This window comes from Podarcis bocagei (assembly GCF_964188305.1).
Source record: "Podarcis bocagei genome assembly, chromosome: 1".
In the NCBI taxonomy this organism is placed as follows: Eukaryota; Metazoa; Chordata; class Lepidosauria; order Squamata; family Lacertidae; genus Podarcis; species Podarcis bocagei.
The window spans coordinates 64,376,473-64,396,878 of record NC_138125.1 but is presented as its reverse complement, the minus strand read 5'-3'; the positions used below and the strand labels follow the sequence as shown (position 1 = coordinate 64,396,878).

Genomic DNA, 20,406 nt, shown 5'->3' with positions numbered 1-20,406 from the left:
GATCATGGAGGAGAGGGCGATCAACAGCTACTAGTCAGGATGGCTGTGTTCTACCTCCACAGTTGGAGGTAGCAATGCTTCAGAATACCAGTTGCTGGAAACCATGTTCTGCTCCCTGATTTCCCCCAGGCATCTGGTTGGCCACTGTGAGAATGGGACACTGGACTGGATCGGCCGTTGGCCTGATCCAACAGGTTATTCTTACGTTCTGCACTCTCATGAGGTATGCACAGTTTTTGCTTTCTTTGAGGGCTTTTGTATCTTCTTTCATTTTTAAGTTTTCATTTCTTTCTTTCTTTTGGGGGTTTTGTATCTCTTTTCATTATTATCATTGTATATTTTAATTTTCTTGAGCATGCTTTGGAAGTCTTCTGAGTCCCCTGTTGCATATTTATTTGTGTTTGAGTGCTGCTGTTTTCATTATATAAGCAATAGCACTCTACCCCTGAAGAAAAAGATGAATGAAGATGACCCTACCAATTATGCTAGACAGCTAGAGGACCTTTCTTCTTTTCTTGCCTTTGTTGTTGTTTAGTCGTTTAGTCGTGTCCGACTCTTCGTGACCCCATGGACCAGAGCACGCCAGGCACTTCTGTCCTCCACTGCCTCCCGCAGTTTGATCAAACTCATGCTGGTAGCTTCAAGAACACCATCCAACCATCTCATTCTCTGTCGTCCCCTTCTCCTTGTGCCCTCCATCTTTCCCAACATCAGGGTCTTTTCCAGGGAGTCTTCTCTTCTCATGAGGTGGCCAAAGTATTGGAGCCTCAGCTTCACAATCTGTCCTTCCAGTGAGCGTTCAGGGCTGATTTCCTTCAGAATGGAAAGGTTTGATCTTCTTGCAGTCCATGGGACTCTCAAGAGTCTCCTCCAGCACCATAATTCAAAAGCATCAATTCTTCGGCGATCAGCCTTCTTTATGGTCCAGCTCTCACTTCCATACATCACTACTGGGAAAACCATGGCTTTTACTATACGGACCTTTGTTGGCAAGGTGATGTCTCTGCTTTTTAAGATGTTGTCTAGGTTTGCCATCGCCTTTCTCCCAAGGAGCAGGCGTCTTTTAATTTCGTGACTGCTGTCACCATCTGCACTGATCATGGAGCCCAAGAAGGTAAAATCTCTCACTGCCTCCATTTCTTCCCCTTCTATTTGCCAGGAGGTGATGGGCCCAGTGGCCATGATCTTCGTTTTTTTGATGTTGAGCTTCAGACCATATTTTGCGCTCTCCTCTTTCACCCTCATTAAAAGGTTCTTTAATTCCTCTTCACTTTCTGCCATCAAGGTTGTGTCATCTGCATATCTGAGGTTGTTGATATTTCTTCCGGCAATCTTAATTCCGGCTTGGGATTCATCCAGCCCAGCCTTTCGCATGATGAATTCTGCATATAAGTTAAATAAGCAGGGAGACAATATACAGCCTTGCCGTACTCCTTTCCCAATTTGGAACCAATCAGTTGTTCCATATCCAGTTCTAACTGTAGCTTCTTGTCCCACATAGAGATTTCTCAGGAGACAGATGAGGTGATCAGGCACTCCCATTTCTTTACGAACTTGCCATAGTTTGCTGTGGTCAACACAGTCAAAGGCTTTTGCATAGTCAATGAAGCAGAAGTAGATGTCTTTCTGGAACTCTCTAGCTTTCTCCATAATCCAGCGCATGTTTGCAATTTGGTCTCTGGTTCCTCTGCCTCTTCTAAATCCAGCTTGCACTTCTGGGAGTTCTCGGTCCACATACTGCTTGAGCCTTCCTTGTAGAATTTTAAGCATAACCTTGCTAGCGTGTGAAATGAGTGCAATTGTGCGGTAGTTGGAGCATTCTTTGGAACTGCCTTTCTTTGGGATTGGGATGTAGACTGATCTTCTCCAATCCTCTGGCCACTGCTGAGTTTTCCAAACTTGCTGGCCTTACATTATGCCTTTTAAAATCAGGGGTGGATGACTCTCAGTGTTAGTTTCTCTGCATTTTTTTTTATTTTTCCAGTCTTCTGTTCAGTTCACCACATTTCTGTATGAATTTTCACTTTTAAAAAATTCCTCATTAAAGTCTGTTAGCATTTTAGTGTATATTTGTCCCAATATGCCCATGTTTGTGAGCCATCTTTCCTAATATAATTCAGTAATTAGTTAGGGTTGCCAAAGTGAAAATCCGGATACAAAGGTTGTTGAGCTCTTTTTCTTTTTCTTTTGGCCCAAAGTTGTTGGGCAAAATCTCCAAGGAAAAAAGTTTTAAAAAGGAAAATCACCAAAAACTCCAACACTTCCGATATGGAATACCAGGCACCTGGGTTTTCCCAGACATTTTAAGCCGCATTTAGACAATTCCACCCAGACGCAATTTTCGAAGGACAAATCCTGGGAAATTTGGAACGTATGGCAGCCTTATAATCAATGCATTTTTATGCACACTTCTCTCTAATACATACATTTTTGTAAACATATTTTGGCAGAAGAATTGCACTGCAAAATTTAGAGAAGTGCAATGGAAGTGTTTTCATCTGCATTGGGGGGGGGATTAGACAAACTAGGTGCACAGAACCAAATTTCTCCCCTGCTCTCTAATTTTGCACATAGCACTGTTGTTTGTTAGCCTATACTGTTGTTCCCTTAGCCTATACTGTAGAATAAAAACAAGCCTGAATAGGCAGTGTTAGGAAGGGAAGCCTTTCCATTTCAAAAATGTCAGGAATCTTGTTCTTTTTCGATGAGTTTAGATGGCTGAGTCTATGTCTGCTGACATAGGCAAGCTGTCCCCACAGAAGAGGAGAGGGCTTGAGTGTAGAGGGGGCTGAGTCACCTGGTAACCAAGAAACAAACTTTTGCTGAGACTGAGAGAGAAAGACAGAAAGGGAGTGAGAGGGAGGTCTGAGACAAGTTACCCATTCCTCCTAGCCATACACCAGCATACAGTGGTAGCTCGGGTTACATACGCTTCAGGTTGCATATGCTTCAGGTTACAGACTCCACTAACCCAGAAATAGTACCTCGGGTTAAGAACTTTGCTTCAGGATGAGAACAGAAATTGTGCTCCGGCGGCGCGGCAGCAGCAGGAGGCCCCATTAGCTAAAGCGGTGCTTCAGGTTAAGAACAGTTTCAGGTTAAGAACGAACCTACGGAACGAATTAAGTACTTAACCCGAGGTACCACTGTATCTTGATAATGTTGACCAACACAATTCAATACCTGCTGAATCAGCCAATCCCATTTACATATTTTGCATGCCAACCAGTGCCGCCTACTATACAGTATGCTCTAGGAAAGATGGCCTCTCGTAACAAAAAAGACAGCTGCCTGTTGCTGTCCCGTCATAAATCACTGCAGAGTTTTCCTTTAAATAGACTTGGATTTGTGGAACTGCCCCCCCTGTCCCCATCTTAAAAGTAAATAGTTCATTAGTGGGAGGAAGAGCACACAAGAGAAATAGGGCCTTTGGGAAACATTAAACTTCTATATCCAGCGTAGTTTCCATCTGTTTCAGCCATGCAAGGATGTAAGTCATGAACCTTGAGGGCAGAGGTCAATGACTCAGCACGTTAGACTTCTGTGTGAGCTTTAAATTACCCACTGGCAACAAACCCTCGGCATTTGAGGAAAGAGTATTTCAACTCTTTAGTCATATAAATCCCCCCTCTCTATATATATGAAAGCTGCATCCATCCCCCCCCCCAAAAAAAATCAAGACAAAGATCTTTAATATTAGCACAATGTGGTCCTTCAACATGACTAGAAGTGACTGGGGCTTTCATGTTGGTACCAAAGGGATTAACTTGTTATTTTAGCATCTAATTCAATTTTCTCTCTCTCTTTTTAAGAGCCAGTGAATGTACTGATATTGCCAGAATCCCATGGATCATTGCATGCAAGGGCTGCCATGATCTATCTGCCTAGGGACACAAGGCCACAAAGTGGATTATGTTCCTAGGGGGAAATATGCTTTATCAATTGTTATTTATTTATTTTCATTTCTATATTGCCCTTCCTCTTACAGGAGCTTAGTGGAAACCATGTAAGACTTCAACCGATACAATAAAAGCATCTACATAGTACATTTTTACCTAGTGCAATACCAGCAGCTGAAATCTGATTAAACATTCATGTTTCAAAGGCCCAGATGAATAGCAATATCTTTAACTGGCACCTAAATACCATCAGCATAAGGAACAGACATGCACTGTCAGGGAGGGAGTTTCACAAATGAGGGCCTGCCATGGAGAACACCCGTCATTACTCACCACCCTGCAGACCATAGAAGTACAGTGGTACCTCAGGTTACATACGCTTCAGGTTACATACGCTTCAGGTTACAGACTCCGCTAACCCAGAAATAATGCTTCAGGTTAAGAACTTTGCTTCAGGATAAGAACAGAAATCATTCTCCGGCGGCACGGCAGCAGCAGGGGCCCCATTAGCTAAAGTGGTGCTTCAGGTTAAGAACAGTTTCAGGTTAAGTACGGACCTCCGGAATGAATTAAGTACTTAACCTGAGGTACCACTGTAAATAGGAATCCACCTTATATCTCCATATAAGGTGAACAATCCTACTATATGTCCCCCCAAAATGGCCTAGGAACAGAATGGAAAGATTCTGGAAGACCATTGGTTTATCTATATTGTCTGCACTGACTGGAATTGGTTCTCCAGGATTTCAGGCATGGTTCATGTTATGTATTCATGTAGTCTGTTTTTGCCTGAGCTCGAGTCTGGACTAAGGATTCTGAGCTCCTGTGTTCTAATTCAATACAGGATATCCAATCACAGAACATTTCAGGATTTGGGCCTCTGCCATTGGCCCAAATCTGCCATTGACACAGGTGGCGCTGTGGGTAAAACTTCAGCGCCTAGGACTTGCCGATCGCATGGTCGGTGGTTTGAATCCCCGCGGCAGGGTGCGCTCCCGCCGTTCGGTCCCAGCGCCTGCCAACCTAGCAGTTCGACAGCACCCCCGGGTGCAAGTAGATAAATAGGGACCGCTTACCAGCGGGAAGGTAAACGGCGTTCCGTGTGCTGCGCTGGCTCACCAGATGCAGCTTGTCACGCTGGCCACGTGACCCGGAAGTGTCTGCGGACAGCACTGGCTCCCAGCCTATAGAGTGAGATGAGCGCACAACCCTAGAGTCTGTCAAAACTGGCCCGTATGGGCAGGGGTACCTTTACCTTTTACCTCACTGGCCCTTAAACTCTGAGTCATGAGTCGCAGCTTGGAAGTTTAGACAGCCAATCACATTGGGAGTGTGAGTGGCCCAGGCCTTCAGAAATGTATATGAGCAGTTCTTGCTGTTATCACTGTGTCTTGCCTCGTGGGAACCCACCCACACTTCAGGTCTCTTCCAATTGTAACTGGAGATATCAGGGAAGTGGGGGGGGGGAGGCAAAAATTGCACAGGTGGAGCCTTTTCTAGTATGGAAATACAATTAAGGGAAATGCTTCTTCTGTTGACATTCTGTCTGCAAGACATATTATTACTTGTGTCTGGCCCTTCCAACACACCCATCCACAATCAGGATATAAAATTGCATATTGCACAAAGCATATGCTAATGTTGCACATATCTGTTACCTCTTTTGCAAGACAAGCAGAGAGCCTAATCTGCTTCTAGGTCTAGAAAATCCTGCTGGCATCCCTGGTTAGATATATTTTAATTTTATTTATTTATTTTCACATTCAGTGATCTTAGAGGAGGAACTAAAATGACAGCTATCTTGGGCAGGAAAGGTTCGATGTGCATGGCTCCTAATGTTTTCTTTCCAGGCTTCCAGGGCCTTTCCATTCTGTTCCTAGGCTGTTTATTTGGGACATATAATAGGATTGTTCACATGTTACAGGAACAAAGGTACAAGCTGTCTCTCTCTATGACATTGTCCTCATTTTTTAAAATGGTGAGCATTTCTCCCTGACAGCCAATCTCAACTTAGTTAACACTGGTGACAATGTACTGAGCTACCTTTCAGAAGTAAGAGTCTCAATGTTAGCCATTTCCTTTTTAAAATGACATGCATGAGTAGGGATAGTAGACTGTCTCTTCATTTTACTTCTTATGCTCAAGGCTCTTATTACAAGGATGTGATGCTAATTGAACATTACACTTCCATTTGGACTCCTAGGTAAAGTCCAAATTAAAAATGACAACAGCTCAGTAAGACATCTATAGTTATCCTGCTACCTATCAGTAATAATGAAATGGGTTTCACAGAATCCAGAGGTCAGAGTGACTTCTAATAATTTATATTCTACTTTGCAAGTCCACTACATAATTATTTCTCTTGGCAGCTTTGAACTTGGCCTTGTGTTCCTGGTCACAGCTCTTTGAAAAAGATGGCTACTGAATATTGATCTTAATTGCATTAGCTGTCACAAGAACAAGATTTTACATATATAAATGCTTGAAATGCAATTTCCCACCATTTTCACTCTTCATCATCATTATATATATATATATATATATATATATAGAGAGAGAGAGAGAGAGAGAGAGAGAGTATGAGTGAAAATGGTGAGAAATTGTATTTCAAGCATTTATTGCAAAAATTAAAACCAGGCCAAGTAGACCGAACCCAAGACTTTCATAATCTGGGTCCAAAACTGAATACTTGTAGCCAGTGCTATTTTTCTAGAAAAAGAGGTGCTAGAACTCACCATGAACACCTCCCTCGTTCTCTTTGAATGGCAATGGTGCCAACCGGAGAGGTGCCAGAACTGAGTTCCAGCAAGTTCCGGCTGAAAAATGGCCTGCTTGTAGCAGACTTGAATACTATGTACAGTCATGTTGCTTACATTTGAGAACCCAAAGAAGCCAATTGACCAACAGGGTTCTGGAAACTATAGCACTATAGTCAACAGCATGAAAAACCCTTTCACTTAGCTGTGAAGTCACGGATAGCCTCAAGCAAACCTCATTTTCCTCGGTTTAAGCTTCTCTCATTTCTTAGAACCAAACTAAGATGACACATTACTCATGCAATTAGCAACTGAGGGAGCACAGGGTTAAAGCAAATGACCCCAACCACAACCCCCCAATGCCAAGATCCCAAATACAGATCAGACTTGCAAAAAAATCATTTTTTCTTTCACCATTAATTGTACATCAATTACTATGTCTGTACATTTTTCTCCCTCAAATCCATAAGCAATCAGCACATTTGGTTTTAACAGCAGTTGACAAGCTTCCGTTACAAAAGCAAATATTGTTAAATACCCTTTATTCCACTTACGGTAATAGGGGAAGGAATACATACTGATTAAGAACCTCAAGTGTTTGAAAATAGCCATCCACAAAATGTCAAGCAAATTTGTCTGTTAAATTCATCACAACATAAACAAACATGCTGTTATAAATCAGGTAGTTTAGTCAAATCTGTTTCAGATATATATTAGGTTGGTTAGCACATAGTGCTAAACCATAGTTTAATATTACAAGAATGAGTCCCCAGGACTCAAGCACTCTCCATTCCCCTGGAAAGGCTGTGAGAAGGAGGTTTGAACTTGAGTATCCACAATTTGCCATGTTGTCCTTGTTGGGATACTGCCAGGGAGACAAAGTCCATCATGACTTCACGTCGCTCCGGACGTCCATCGATCTCCCGTAGACACGCAGTATCAGCAATTAGCGACACGAGCTCCAGAAATAGCTTGCCACATTCCAGAGCTGATGCACGCTCTTATCAGCAGATAATGCACAGCGAAAGATGCACTAAGGAGAGCATTGTTTAAGGTTATTCAGCGTTGGTCAGAACAAAGAAAAAACATGACTGCCTGCTTCAGTGTTCAGGCACAGAGAGAGAAACGAAAGCATAGACACAACAGAAACATCCTGTGAACAGGAAATACGCAGGCTGTGACACAAACATCCTGCTCCCTTTTAAGGTGGAACGGAAATATCCTAACATCCCTAACCCAACAAGCCAACTTCAAACTATAGTTTATTATGCTGGCAGTTTTTCACCAACCATAGTTAATCTAAAATTAACGTGGAAGCTTCTGATCTCCTTGTAGCTGTATCAGAGAAAGAGAGGAGAGGGACAGGAGGAGCATACAAGCCCACACAGGGCTAGTTTTACCTAGAAGCACAGCATTTGCACAACCTTATTGTTTGGATTACTTCCCAAAAAAGATTTCAAACTTGAGTATCGTTTCTTAAAAGGGACATGTTGTTTCATAAGTTATGAAGTGGCCTAGATGTTTTAAGCAATGTTATTTTTTCTCTCTCTCTTCAACACACATGGAAATTGAAAATACTGTGGTACCTTGGAAGTTGAACGGAATCCATTCTGGAAGGCCGTTTGACTTCCAAAACGTTCGGAAACCAAGGCGCAGCTTCCAATTGGCTGCAGGAAGCTGCAGAGGTCACATTGGAAGTTCAGGTTCCAAAGAACATTCAAAAACTGAAACAATCAATTCTGGTTTTCAATCATTTGGGAGCCAAAACGTTTGACTCCCAAGGCATTTGAAAACCAAGGTATGACTGTATGGACCTGATAGCTTCTCACAATGTATATTAAATATGGAAAGTTATATCCGAAACATACATGAATGTTACATTTCTGTACCGAGATGTGCATGTTTGAATATAAAAACAGAACATCATGACTAAGATAATCTCAAGCTTTGACAACACTAAATAACTTTCAGAAAGTGCCTCTGTGTGAAGCAGAATTAACCAGATACAGGTTTAGCATTCTAGTAAAAACTGGGCTTTGAGATGCTGCCTAGAAACAATCAATGAACTAAGAAAATAAGGTCTTATATTTTGGCTGCAGTAACAAAGCCCCATTTTTATCAATGGTGATGGCTTGGTATGTGTAAATCTCTCCTAGGAGACAATATTCGGAATGCCAGACAGAATTTGTTTACAGTGATTCATTCAAACCTTAGCTAAACCATAGCAACATATATATCAAATGACTTTCTTCCTACTTTAAACCTCAGAGAGAATTACAGTGCCATTTGAAAAGAAAAGCAACCCTCAAGAATCTGATTAAGATAAAGTTCTGGTGCTCTGAAAACGTTGATAATAAATGCTGTCACTTTTTCAACTCATCTCTCATTGTACTTTGGTCATTCTTTGCAAGAGCAACATTCATCAACATGATACACATTGTTGTTAAGTTGCTTTTAATCCATCTGCTGTGAGAAAATAATGCTTAACCGATTGGGGCCACTGTTGGGAAAGCTTATGATAAGCTTGTCAGCATCTCATTAACTTCAGGAAACCTTTGGAGCTTGCAAATTGATTTAGGGAATCAGCCTTGTACAAGGATATGATTCAGGCCCACCCCAAATACCAACAACCACCACTATAATGGGAGGTGCTTAAGAACATCAGTTTGAAAAGACTTTGTATTATGTTAGGCGTGTCCAGCAAATCTCTTCTGCATCTGAAAATGTTATTGTGGGAAGGGTTCTAGGTTACTCTACATACAAGACTGCTGAGATTTTAAGAGCAGGTCAACATATTTGCTTCTCCCTTTCTCCTGAGAAGACACTTTCATAACTCTTACCATGTTTTTGTAACTGCGGATGACTTACAATTGACTTAGACAGAGCCTGAAATATGATTCCCAAGTTGGCAAAGCAGGCTGGTTCTCACATATTACCCCCCCCCCCAAAAAAAACCCCCATATAGTCTGGTGAGCAGTGGCAGGGAATGATATAGTTGGAGAGGACTGGTGCACAGGTGGATGTAAATCTTTTTCTCATCCTCCATCTAACCTGCAGGTACCTAGCGGCCTGATTACTGTGTTATTTTCAGGGCAAGCCCACCCATAAGGCAAGGTGAGGCTATTTAGCAGTGTCTGTGAGTGCATTCATATTGGGTATTTGTAATTTCCTCCTCTGGTGATTAAGCAAACGTGCATAATTGCAAGTTATGCAGTATTTTTATACGGTTGCCTACTGATCATTGGTAGTGGTGGGGAAAGCTGCCTTCTATTACGTTAGCATCAGTTCAATGTCCAGAAACTAGCAGTGAAACTTTTCACAGAAATATTATTGCCTGTAGTGTCAGTTGCCGAAGATCAAATTGTTGAAGACAGGGCTAAAAGGTTCAGGTTCAAAAGCTGGCAATCTTATTGTCTATGCAGTGCAACACTAACTTTGGCTTGGACTTGCAAACCAGTGTTGGAGGAGGAGTAAAATATTTCTCAGGCACATGGTGTCAGGATGGGAAAGAGCTGGAGAGGCAGATGGGGGGGGGGGTCAGCTATAATAAGAAGCAAGAGCGAGAATAAAAGGTGGAAGTTCAGCACTAGTCTGGCAAGTTCACAGACACATCCCTAGACGGACAAAACTCTTGCCAAGCGCCATGAGGTTTGGGGAAATGTTTCAAGCAGATCCATGAGTCTTTAAGAAATGGGGGGGGGGGAATGATGTTGTTGAAGTAAAAACGCAGAAGAATATTACTAGACTCAGCCTTAGCTGCATGATAATGGTAATGAAGTAAACTCAAAACTTTAAAAAGTGTTTCAAAGGGGGCCTATCATTGGCTGCAGTGATGCAACATCGCTCAGCTGTCATTGTGAGCAGCAACATTCAGGACTAGAGAGTCAGCAAAAATATTGCCTGAAGTTTGGCTATACCTTGCACTACGTCGAGAAATTAAACACAAGATGTCCATACTTTAGTGCAGGGTTGGAGAATCTCAGGCTTGAAGGCCAAGCATGACCCTCCATGCCACACCATCTGGCCCTCGGGGGTCATAACATGCCACACCCTCTTTCCCCAGGCCACACCCCTCACCAGACTCGCTCCACATCCTCCACAAGTATTTTTGCTTTGTTGGAATATGCCTCAATTCAAACGTTTCTGCTATGATATGCTTAAGGTTAGAAAGTGAAATTGCTAAGTCAAGTTCAGCGGAAAACAAGAACCCAAATCCATTTGCTTCAAGCTGTATCTGCGTGTGCATGTTAAGTACAGCTTACTATAGTTTACATTTATGTCCTATTCCTATGAGATGGTTCCTCTTTCCACTAAACGAAAGCAGATCCATGTTTACATTCAGGTGTGGTATGCTTCTTTTGCTTGTACTTCCTGGGGAAACAAGTGATTATACATCAGGTGCAGACAAGTCAGTCAGAGACATCCCCTGTGAGTCATGTAAGATGACATTCATTATGAAATAGGCTACGTACTACAGTTAAGGAAGGCAAAGCAGAGATCCAAACTGCAGTTCTTCAGTGAGTGAGCCAGGAATAACGTGAATGGAATTAATGGGTGGGTGGGTACATACTCTCAACAATTCATTAAACAGATGCTCATGAACATTTGTGATATTGCATTGTATTTTTCTTATTTATTTTGAGACAGCACCAAGGGACCTCTCAATTAAAAAAACAGGTTTTGCGTAGGCAAAAGAAACCCCTCTATAAAATTCAGATCTCAATCAATCTTCCACAAAACCTCTTCTTCTTTACAGCCCCCCTTGCAATGTGTCCTCATAACAGTCTGCTGGTGCTTTGGCACCAACTCACAAACTAGCAGCAGATCATAGAATCATAGAGTTGGAAGAGACCACAAGGGCCATCGAGTCCAACCCCCTGCCAAGCAGGAAACACCATCAGAGCACTCCTGACATATGGTTGTCAAGCCTCTGCTTAAAGACCTCCAGAGAAGGAGACTCCACCACACTCCTTGGCAGCAAATTCCACTGTCGAACAGCTCTTACTGTCAGGAAGTTCTTCCTAATGTTTAGGTGGAATCTTCTTTCTTGTAGTTTGGATCCATTGCTCCGTGTCCGCTTCTCTGGAGCAGCAGAAAACAACCTTTCTCCCTCCTCTATGTGACATCCTTTTATATATTTGAACATGGCTATCATATCACCCCTTAACCTCCTCTTCTCTTGGCCAGCTATTTCTAAATCACTATTTTAAAGCAGCAGACATCTATCCAATGTATAAAAGAGTCTAGGTTGGTGGTGGCATGTTTCAGATGGTCACACTTGGGATTAATGAGCCACAAATGTCTCACACAGAGATCTGTCACTCCTCCCTTCACAGCTCAGGAAATCAGACAAGGCAGCCTTTAATTAACCAAAGTTTCCCATTTCATCCAAACCTAGAAAATGCAGTTCCCCTTTTGGAACATGCCATGATATTAAATCAATTATAATATCCTAGTTTGTTATGAAACTGGCAACCATAGATTCCAATTTGGGTAGACACATAGATGGCAAACTTGGCTGCCCCATCACAGCTTGGTCGCCTTCCACTCACACCCACATTGGTGAATGCTGATTCTATAAAGCTCATCTACAAGACCAATCATCATCATCTTCCCTACCTGCCCTACCATAATATGTGTGCAAATGTGTGTGCATGGGGGGTGGGGTGGGGGAAGCCAATGACAAACAGAGAAAGTTGACATTGCACATGAGGCCTGCTGTCAAAGTAGATGGAGTCATGAAATTAGCAAGCCTTATATTGACCCTTCCCTTTTGCAATGGCCAGATGTGTGTGAGACCCATTCCTGAGAAGGACTGAGAATATATGCAGAAAAAAGGGTTTTTAGCTATTCTGTATAGAGACCCAGATAAATCTTTGAGGTTTTGTCATCTCATTTGAAAGTAATAATGATAATTTATTATTTATACCCCACCCATCTGGCTGGGTTTCCCCAGCCATTCTGGGCGGCTCCCAACCAAATGTTAAAAACACAAGACAGCATTAAACATTAAAAACTTCCCTAAACAGGACTTCAGGTGTCTTTTAAAAGTAAGATAGTTGCTTATCTCCTTGATATCTGATGGGAGGTCATTCCACAGGGCAGGCGCCACTACCGAGAAGTCCCTCTGCCTGGTTCCCTATAACTTCACTTCTCGCAGTGAGGGAACTGCCAGAAGGCCCTTGGCACAGGACCTCAGTGTCCAGGCTGAACAATGGGGGTGGAGAAGCTCCTTCGGGTAAACAGACCAAGGCCGTTTAGAGCCTTAAAGGTCAGCACCAACACTTTGAATTGTGCTCGGAAATGTACTGGGAGCCAATGCAGGTTTCTCAGGACCAGTGTTATATGGTCTTGGCGGCCACTCCTAGTCACCAGGCTACCTGCCGCATTCTGGATTAATTGCAGCTTCCGAGTCACCTTCAAAGGTAGCCCCATGTAGAGCACATTGCAGTAGTCCAAGTAGGAGATAACTAGAGCATTCACCTCTCTGACGAGACAGTCTGTGGGCAGGTAGGGTCTCAGTCTGCATACCAGATGGAGCTGGTAGACAGCTGCCCTGGACACAGAATTGACCTGTGCCTCCATGGACAGCTGTGAGTCCAGAATAACTCCCAGGCAGCACACCTGGTCCTTCAGGGGCACAGTTACCCCATTCAGGACCGGGGAGTCCTCCACACCAGCCTGTCCCCAAAGAACAGTAGTTCTGTCTTGTCAGGATTCAACCTCAATCCATTAGCCACCATCCATCCTCCAACTGCCTCCAGACACTCACACAGGACCTTCACTGCCCTCAGTTGTTCCGATTTAAAAGAGAGGTAGAGCTGGGTATCATCTGCATATTGATGAACACCCCTGATGATCTCTCCCAGCAGCTTCATGTAGATGTTAAAAAGCATGGGGGAGAGGACGAAACAAGTGAGAGCCCAAGGGTCTGAACACTCACCCCCCAACACCACTTTCTGAACACTGCCCAGCGGAAGGAGCAGAACCACTGTATAACAGTGCCCCCAGCTCCCAGCCCCTCTAGACGGTCCAGAAGGATGTTATGGTTGATGGTATCAAAGGCCGCTGAGAGATCCAGCAGAACTAGGAAACAGCTCTCACCTTTGTCCCTAGCCCGCCAGAGATCATCAACCAGCGCAAAAGTATATGAAGATGGACAATGTGGATGTCCTTATTGTATATACCACCAGCACCTGTTCCCCTGTGTCCCCTGCCAGTTCAAAACGTTGATTAATTGCACAGATTGCAGCAATATAATAACACATTGTAGGACTAATACAAATCTTAAGTCTAATATAAAGTGCAGTCTTTCCAAATGCCTTTAAAAACAAACAGACCCAGAAGTCTTAAAGATCTAAATGGTCCATCTATTGCACAGGATGCCTTTAACCAGCCCTGGTTAATTTATCCTGACACATATAACTGCTAGTTGTCAAAAGCCCGTTACACATCTGATTCCAGACACATAATTAGATAAAAAGATGGCACTTTAAAATGAATTTAAATTCAGGCTTACCACTGGGCAAAGAGACTGAGGAATGAAGTTCATGTTTGCACCAATCCACATGTGAATTGCTGAAGTTGGTCTCAAAAATTTCTGGCTGAGAATAACATCTGCCACCCACATCTTCAGGAGAGAGAGTGTCCAGTTCAATTTTCTCAAGTGACATCGCAAAAATAAAAATAAAAGTTTGATAAAAGTTTCAGTTATCCACTGGTTATGATGAAGTGACACCAGGTGAATCCATGGCTTGGCTGCCAAATAAAAACTTCAAGAAAATGGCCAGGGGTTCACAAAAACCCAGAATCAGTAATTCCAGTAAAGTGGGTGCAAGCTCAGGTACATCTCCTGGACTTCATAGTTTTCTCCCAGGATTAAAAATGAAACAAAACCCCAAACCCTATTCCTGTTAAGAAAGGTTTTCTATACTTGTGTGACAGCAATGCTATGGTGTCTCTGTGTGGCTCCTGAAGAAATAAACAGGATAAGTGGAGACATCTGTATGCTTGCTAAGATCTGCTCTTAATAACTTTGTTTTAGCAGCCCTAATTCACATTTCAATTCTCATTTGTTGAGCTGGGAGGGGCTTAGTCATACCAATGAAAACAAGTGGATTCCACATTGCAGTAGGCAGCTGAAAAGTGGAAGTTAGTTCTGCCAGAATTCCCAGACCTTCTCTCCTGGGAAATTTGCAGCAAGGTACCTAAAATCAAGAGCAAACATATGCTTGAGACCAAATGATGTACAGCTGCAGAATCCATGCCCCCAAATACCAATGATTTTCAGCAGCCCAGCATTAAAAAACTAACCATTTCTTGTGTTTTTAATGGTATTATTATTATTATTATTATTATTATTATTATTATTATTATTATTATTATTAAGTTATGCCAATTGGTGTGTGTCATTGTGGTTATACACCTTGTGCTTTTATCTGTGGAAAGGTAAGGTGTAAATATAAGTAATCAAAATGAATCAACAAGTAATTGTTAGACTCACGTGTCTTATGGTCCTCATGATTTTAAGTAGAAGGTCATGATCACTGGTGTATTTTCACATTTACAAAGCAAAAGCATACCCTGAAAGCATTGTTCAGTCATTACGGAATCCTGTGTACTTTTTTCAGGGCCTGTGTCAAAGTTTAGCAACCAATAAGCACTCAGCAATCCTCAGGAAATTGGCCAGTGACCCTTCAAGGAATCAGAATCTATCTCTTACCTATTCCTGCCATAGAAAATGTGCTCCACTAACCCCTACACCATACATTTAAAGCACATGGATTTCCCTGACAAAATTATGGGAAGTGAAGTTTGCTCTCCCACAGAATGCCCAGCACTCTTAACAAACTACAGTTCCCCGGAGTTTTTGAGGGAAGCCGTGTGCTTTAAATGTATGCTGTGGATGTGACTCATTTCAAGAAGGAATGCACCATAGTATTCCTGATGTTTTCTCTCCACTTCTATCCCATATGCCGTGCAGATGTACAGAGCATCACACATCAAAAGAACTTGTTTTCTTCTCCTCCCTCCCTTCAGTGCCTGCCCCACTTTCCAAGCCCAGATGAAGAGTGCTAAGAGAGGCACCTTCTGGCCACAGTAAGAAATTGCAACACAATGTAATACATTGACTTCGCGTTGAAGTTATTCTGGGGCTTTACCGTTTCCTGTATGCCACAGCTGAGGAAAATTAGGCCAAACGGTGGTTGATAAACTAACACCACATCAACGGCGTTCATTAGGATAGTTCCTGATGATAGTTCATTAGGAACTATAACAAAACAAGAGGCAGTCACAAGGAAATAATCCATAGATACAAAAATTACCATCCCGTGTAGATTTTGGGTACCTTCCACTGGACAAAATACAGTCCTTGGAGATCATAATTAAGTATATATTTTGCATGACATTTTCCCTTTATGGCAAAAAAATTAATTAAGAAAAAGGGAGGAAACTTAGAAGCCAACACTATTATCCTGTGCAACTGATGTACTTGTCTGATAGCAGTAAACTCAATCTCTCCAAATCTCCTCAAGGCACAATTTTGTGATGCTTGTTTTGTGGATTGGATTCACAGATAGAGAGAAGCCAATCCTTGCCATCAACGAGGCCATCCTATACCCTTTCAAATGTGTTGGTGGGAAAAGGTTCGGGGTGGGGAGGTATTGATTGGTTTGTTTTTGTTCTTTTTTATTATTATGTTGTTGTTGTTGTTGTTGTTGTTGTTGTTGTTGTTGTTGTTGTTGTTGTTGTTGTTATTTATATACTGCCCTATAGCCAGAGGTCTCAGGGCAGGTCACAGAAAAGATCAACGTAAAAGCCACAAAATATACAGTGCTTTTTTTTCCTTTTGAAAATGTTTAGGGTTACTCTCATTTTCCTACTCATATTGAAATACTCCCCCTCAACGAGGCCAAACTTAGATTCACAAAATGATTAGGGGTATGCGTACCTCCACGTCTCCCCAGAAAAAAGCACTGAATATATATAATCAAAATAAAAACAACAACCCAATAACCCCCCCCCCCAAAAAAGAGCCACTATTTAAAAGGTTATAGGATGTCAATCAGATCAACCAAAGGCCTGGTTAAAAAGGAAGGTTTTTGCCTGGCGCCTAAAGGTGTATAATGAAGTGTTTTTATCTTGTGCCTTTGTGCTGTGAACTGTCCTGAGATCTATAGATGAACACATTTAATAAATAAAATAAATAAAACATTGCACTCACTTTCAGCTCCAAATGCTGGCTTTTTCTATTGAAGGAGGGCCCTCTACCCCTTGGTCGTCTTGCATTGAGCCCCTTAATCCCCCCCCCCCAATGGCTCATCATCCAGGATGTCACCTCACCAAGAGGCTAGCCTGGCTATTCCAAGAATGAGAAGCCTTGATTAAATCCCAACACTTGCTGGATCCAGGGATTAGAGGGGTCCGGCACCCATTTTAACACCCCAAACGCATAACATTACATTTTCACTTGGAAAATGTAATCTCCTGCTAGAGGGGCACATAAATTGTTAAAGTAATTACGATATGCAAATTTAACTGTGCAAATGTTTCAGGTGATCATGATAACATTACCTAACAAATGCACCCATGCCCCACATCAAGATGTGTTTTGTTACTATTGTTTTAATTCTCTAGAGTCTAGATGCTTCCTCAGTTTAGCACCAAAGTAAAAAGCCTAAGGGTGTTTATTCTGGTGCTGAAATGATTGACTCATTCCTTTTCATAAAAGTAGTCATCAAAAGCCCATCTCTGAAAAACGGCAAGGTTAACCGCCACCAATAGCATGTGAACTGAATATCGCCTTTGTAATTTTTTAATTTTTTAAAGAAAATGTAGGCCTATTCCTCAAAGACAAAGCTGCAGCTAGGGCCTGATTATTTGGATAAGCATTACATCTCTCTTTCAGCATTCTCGCCCTCAGAGGTAATTTTCTTTTCTTTTCTTTTCTTTTAGTTCAGACAAGCTTTTATCCTTATTGTTGTGCAATGGAGAGAAAGCAGGGCTTGGAAGGCCTGGAATTAATTTCCACTTCTGAGAAGAGTTCTTTAGGTGGCCTTGAGCAAGTCAGTCTAAAGTGAGAGTGTTTATGAAACTGGCAAAGTAATGATGAATGAGAGGAGGATCGTGGAATATGCTGCACTTGACAAGTGTTACATAAATATTTTGTAGAATCACAGAATTGTAGAGTTGGAAGGAACCCCAAAGGCCATCTAGTCCAACCCCCTGCAATGCAGGAATCTCAACTAAAGCAACCATGGCAGATGGCCATCTAACCTCTGCTGAAGAACCTCCAAGGAAGGAGAGACCACCACCTCCCAAGGGAGTCTCTTCCACAAACAGCTTTTACTGTCATCCCTTTTCCATAACAAGATACTTGAAGGAGCATCTATCTCCTGCCTGGCTCCCAACCTATCTAGGTGTTCTCAAGGGTGAGCAGAGGTCCAAGTTGGCATCCTATGTGACAAGTCACTCTATTGCTATTGCCATTTGGAAGATGTCCTACCTATTTCAAAAAATGACGCAATGAACTTTCCTCCTTTTTTTCTCCTCAAAATTACCGCACACATACCTACGTTTCACGTGGTTTTGGCACTCTGGGTGAATTATAGTTTTCATTCCATAGACTTCATGTTCCATTGGACAGTTCGCAATTGAACTGCAAATATTTTATTATGTATAAGAGCCCCTCTTCACCAATTCTCACTCTCTCATTTGCCATCTGCCAGCTATGATAATAATTGTACTTCATTTCAGCCTAAAATACTCATCCGTCACTTGAAGTCCATAATTTCCCCTGCTGATCTGCTTGAATATAGCAGTTATGCCAAGACCAAAGAAGGACCACACAATTCATCACTAGAAAGAAGAAAAGTGATCCACGTCTCCTAATTCTCCTGGTAGAGTGCATATCTATTTTCTTCCCTGTGTTGTATTGTTTCTCATTTCTAAACAGAGCTGAATAGATTGTTTTATGTACAGTCATACCTTGGTTCTCAAATGCCTTGTAACTCGAACGCTTTGGCTCCCAAATGCCACAAACCCGGAAGTGAGTGTTCCAGTTTGCAAACTTTTTTTGGAAGCCGAACGTCTGACGCAGCTTCCAATTGAATGCAGGAAGCTCCTGAAACCAACTGGAAGCCACACCTTCATTTCTGAACATTTTCAGAAGTCAAATGGACTTCTGGAATGGATTCCGTTTGAGAACCAAGGCACAGCTGTGCTTCTGGGGAGAAATGGGAAGAGGCGTGAAAAAATACAGTGGATTTTACTATAGTATTTATTTTGTACCTGATTCCACAGGTGAAGAACTTTAGTACTTAGACAGGAAGAGGAAGTGGTTAGAGGCAAGATGTTCTGAATACTAGTTGCTGAAAACCAGAGTAGTCCCATTTTCAGGCTTCCACAGGTATCTGGTCCGCCACAGTGAGAACAGGATGCTGGGCTTCTTCACACAGTAGAAAGTTTCAGACCAGTTTTACATAGATTTTACACAGTTTCCTGAGGGCATTCTGGAATCTGCTGGTATTTTAAATAACAGCTGTTTAGTTGCAAATATATAGGATGAGTAGGTGGAGAGCAGATATGCACCCGCTAATCCCAAAGCCACACCAGTCCTTCAAAGCAACAGCAGTATTGAAGAGCTCTAGCTCTGTGATGGGGCATCTGCTTTGCATGCAGAAAGTCCCAGGTTCAGTCCCAGGCTTATCTGTGTCGTGCTGGGAAATTCTCCTATGTGAACATCTGGAGAGCTGTTGCCAGTTAGTGTGGACAATACTGAGCTAGTATAAAGCATTTTGCTATGTTCTAGCCCATCAAGAGGACGTGGGTGGCGATGTGGGTTAAACCACAGAGCCTAGGACTTGCCGATCAGAAGGTCGGCGGTTCGAATCCCCACAACGGGGTGAGCTTCCGTTGCTCTGTCCCTGCTCCTGCCAACCTAGCAGTTCAAAAGCATGTCAAAGTGCAAGTAGATAAATAGGTACCACTCTGGCGGGAAGGTAAATGGTGTTTTCGTGTGCTGCTCTGGTTTGCCAGAAGTGGCTTAGTCATGCTGGCCACATGACTCGGAAGCTGTACGCCGGCTCCCTCGGCCAATAGAGCGAGATGAGCGCCGCAACCCCAGAGTCGGCCACGACTGGACCTAGTGGTCAGGGGTCCTTTAGCCCATCAAGACAGCTTCTGTTGCCAGCTTCAAGACTTTGAAATCTGGTGGTAAATGCAAGCTCTGCTGGGATTGGTTCCACTTAGGAGCTTCCAGAACTCCTGAGGGATAGTAACTCATGGCAAAAACAGGACTTGAGAGTGCCACTGATCAGCTCGCTCCTTTGTTGATGCTTTTGCATTTGTAAACCAGCTTGAATTCAAGCCAGTAAATCCCATAAGCATGGATTCCCCCACCCCGGCACTAATAATAATAATAAAAAAGAGCTAACAACTTGTAGCCTTTTCACGACATCAAATGTCTGCTGTCCTCACTGCCAAATGATAGGGCCCATACAAATGCACTTAGTTTTCCTCTTCTCTGCAAGGGTTAGAAATAGTTAAAATTAGTGCCAGATTTACATATAAGCTAAACAAGCTATGTATAGCTTAGGCCCCACTCTCTTGGAGCCCCCCCAAAGAAAATTAAAGGGGAAAAAATGTATTTCACTATTAATATACTTCTTAATTGTATTTCAGTTCAACAATTACTTTGATAAAATACATATTTTGTTATGTGCAAATGGCTTTAGATACCTATTAGGTCC

General features: G+C 42.4%; 1 protein-coding gene across 2 annotated transcripts in view; it reads right to left on the bottom strand.

Annotated features, from left to right (window-relative positions):
- ANO3 (anoctamin 3) overlaps positions 1-14,666 on the bottom strand; it is a 256,540-nt gene extending 241,874 nt beyond the window's left edge. For both annotated transcript variants that reach the window (XM_081164056.1, XM_081164057.1), the window contains exon 1: positions 14,175-14,666. In XM_081164056.1, the coding sequence (XP_081020182.1) occupies positions 14,175-14,328 (154 nt within the window). In that variant the 5' untranslated portion in view covers positions 14,329-14,666. The remainder of the gene's footprint in view (positions 1-14,174) is intronic.
- Between the last annotated feature and the right edge of the window lie 5,740 nt (positions 14,667-20,406).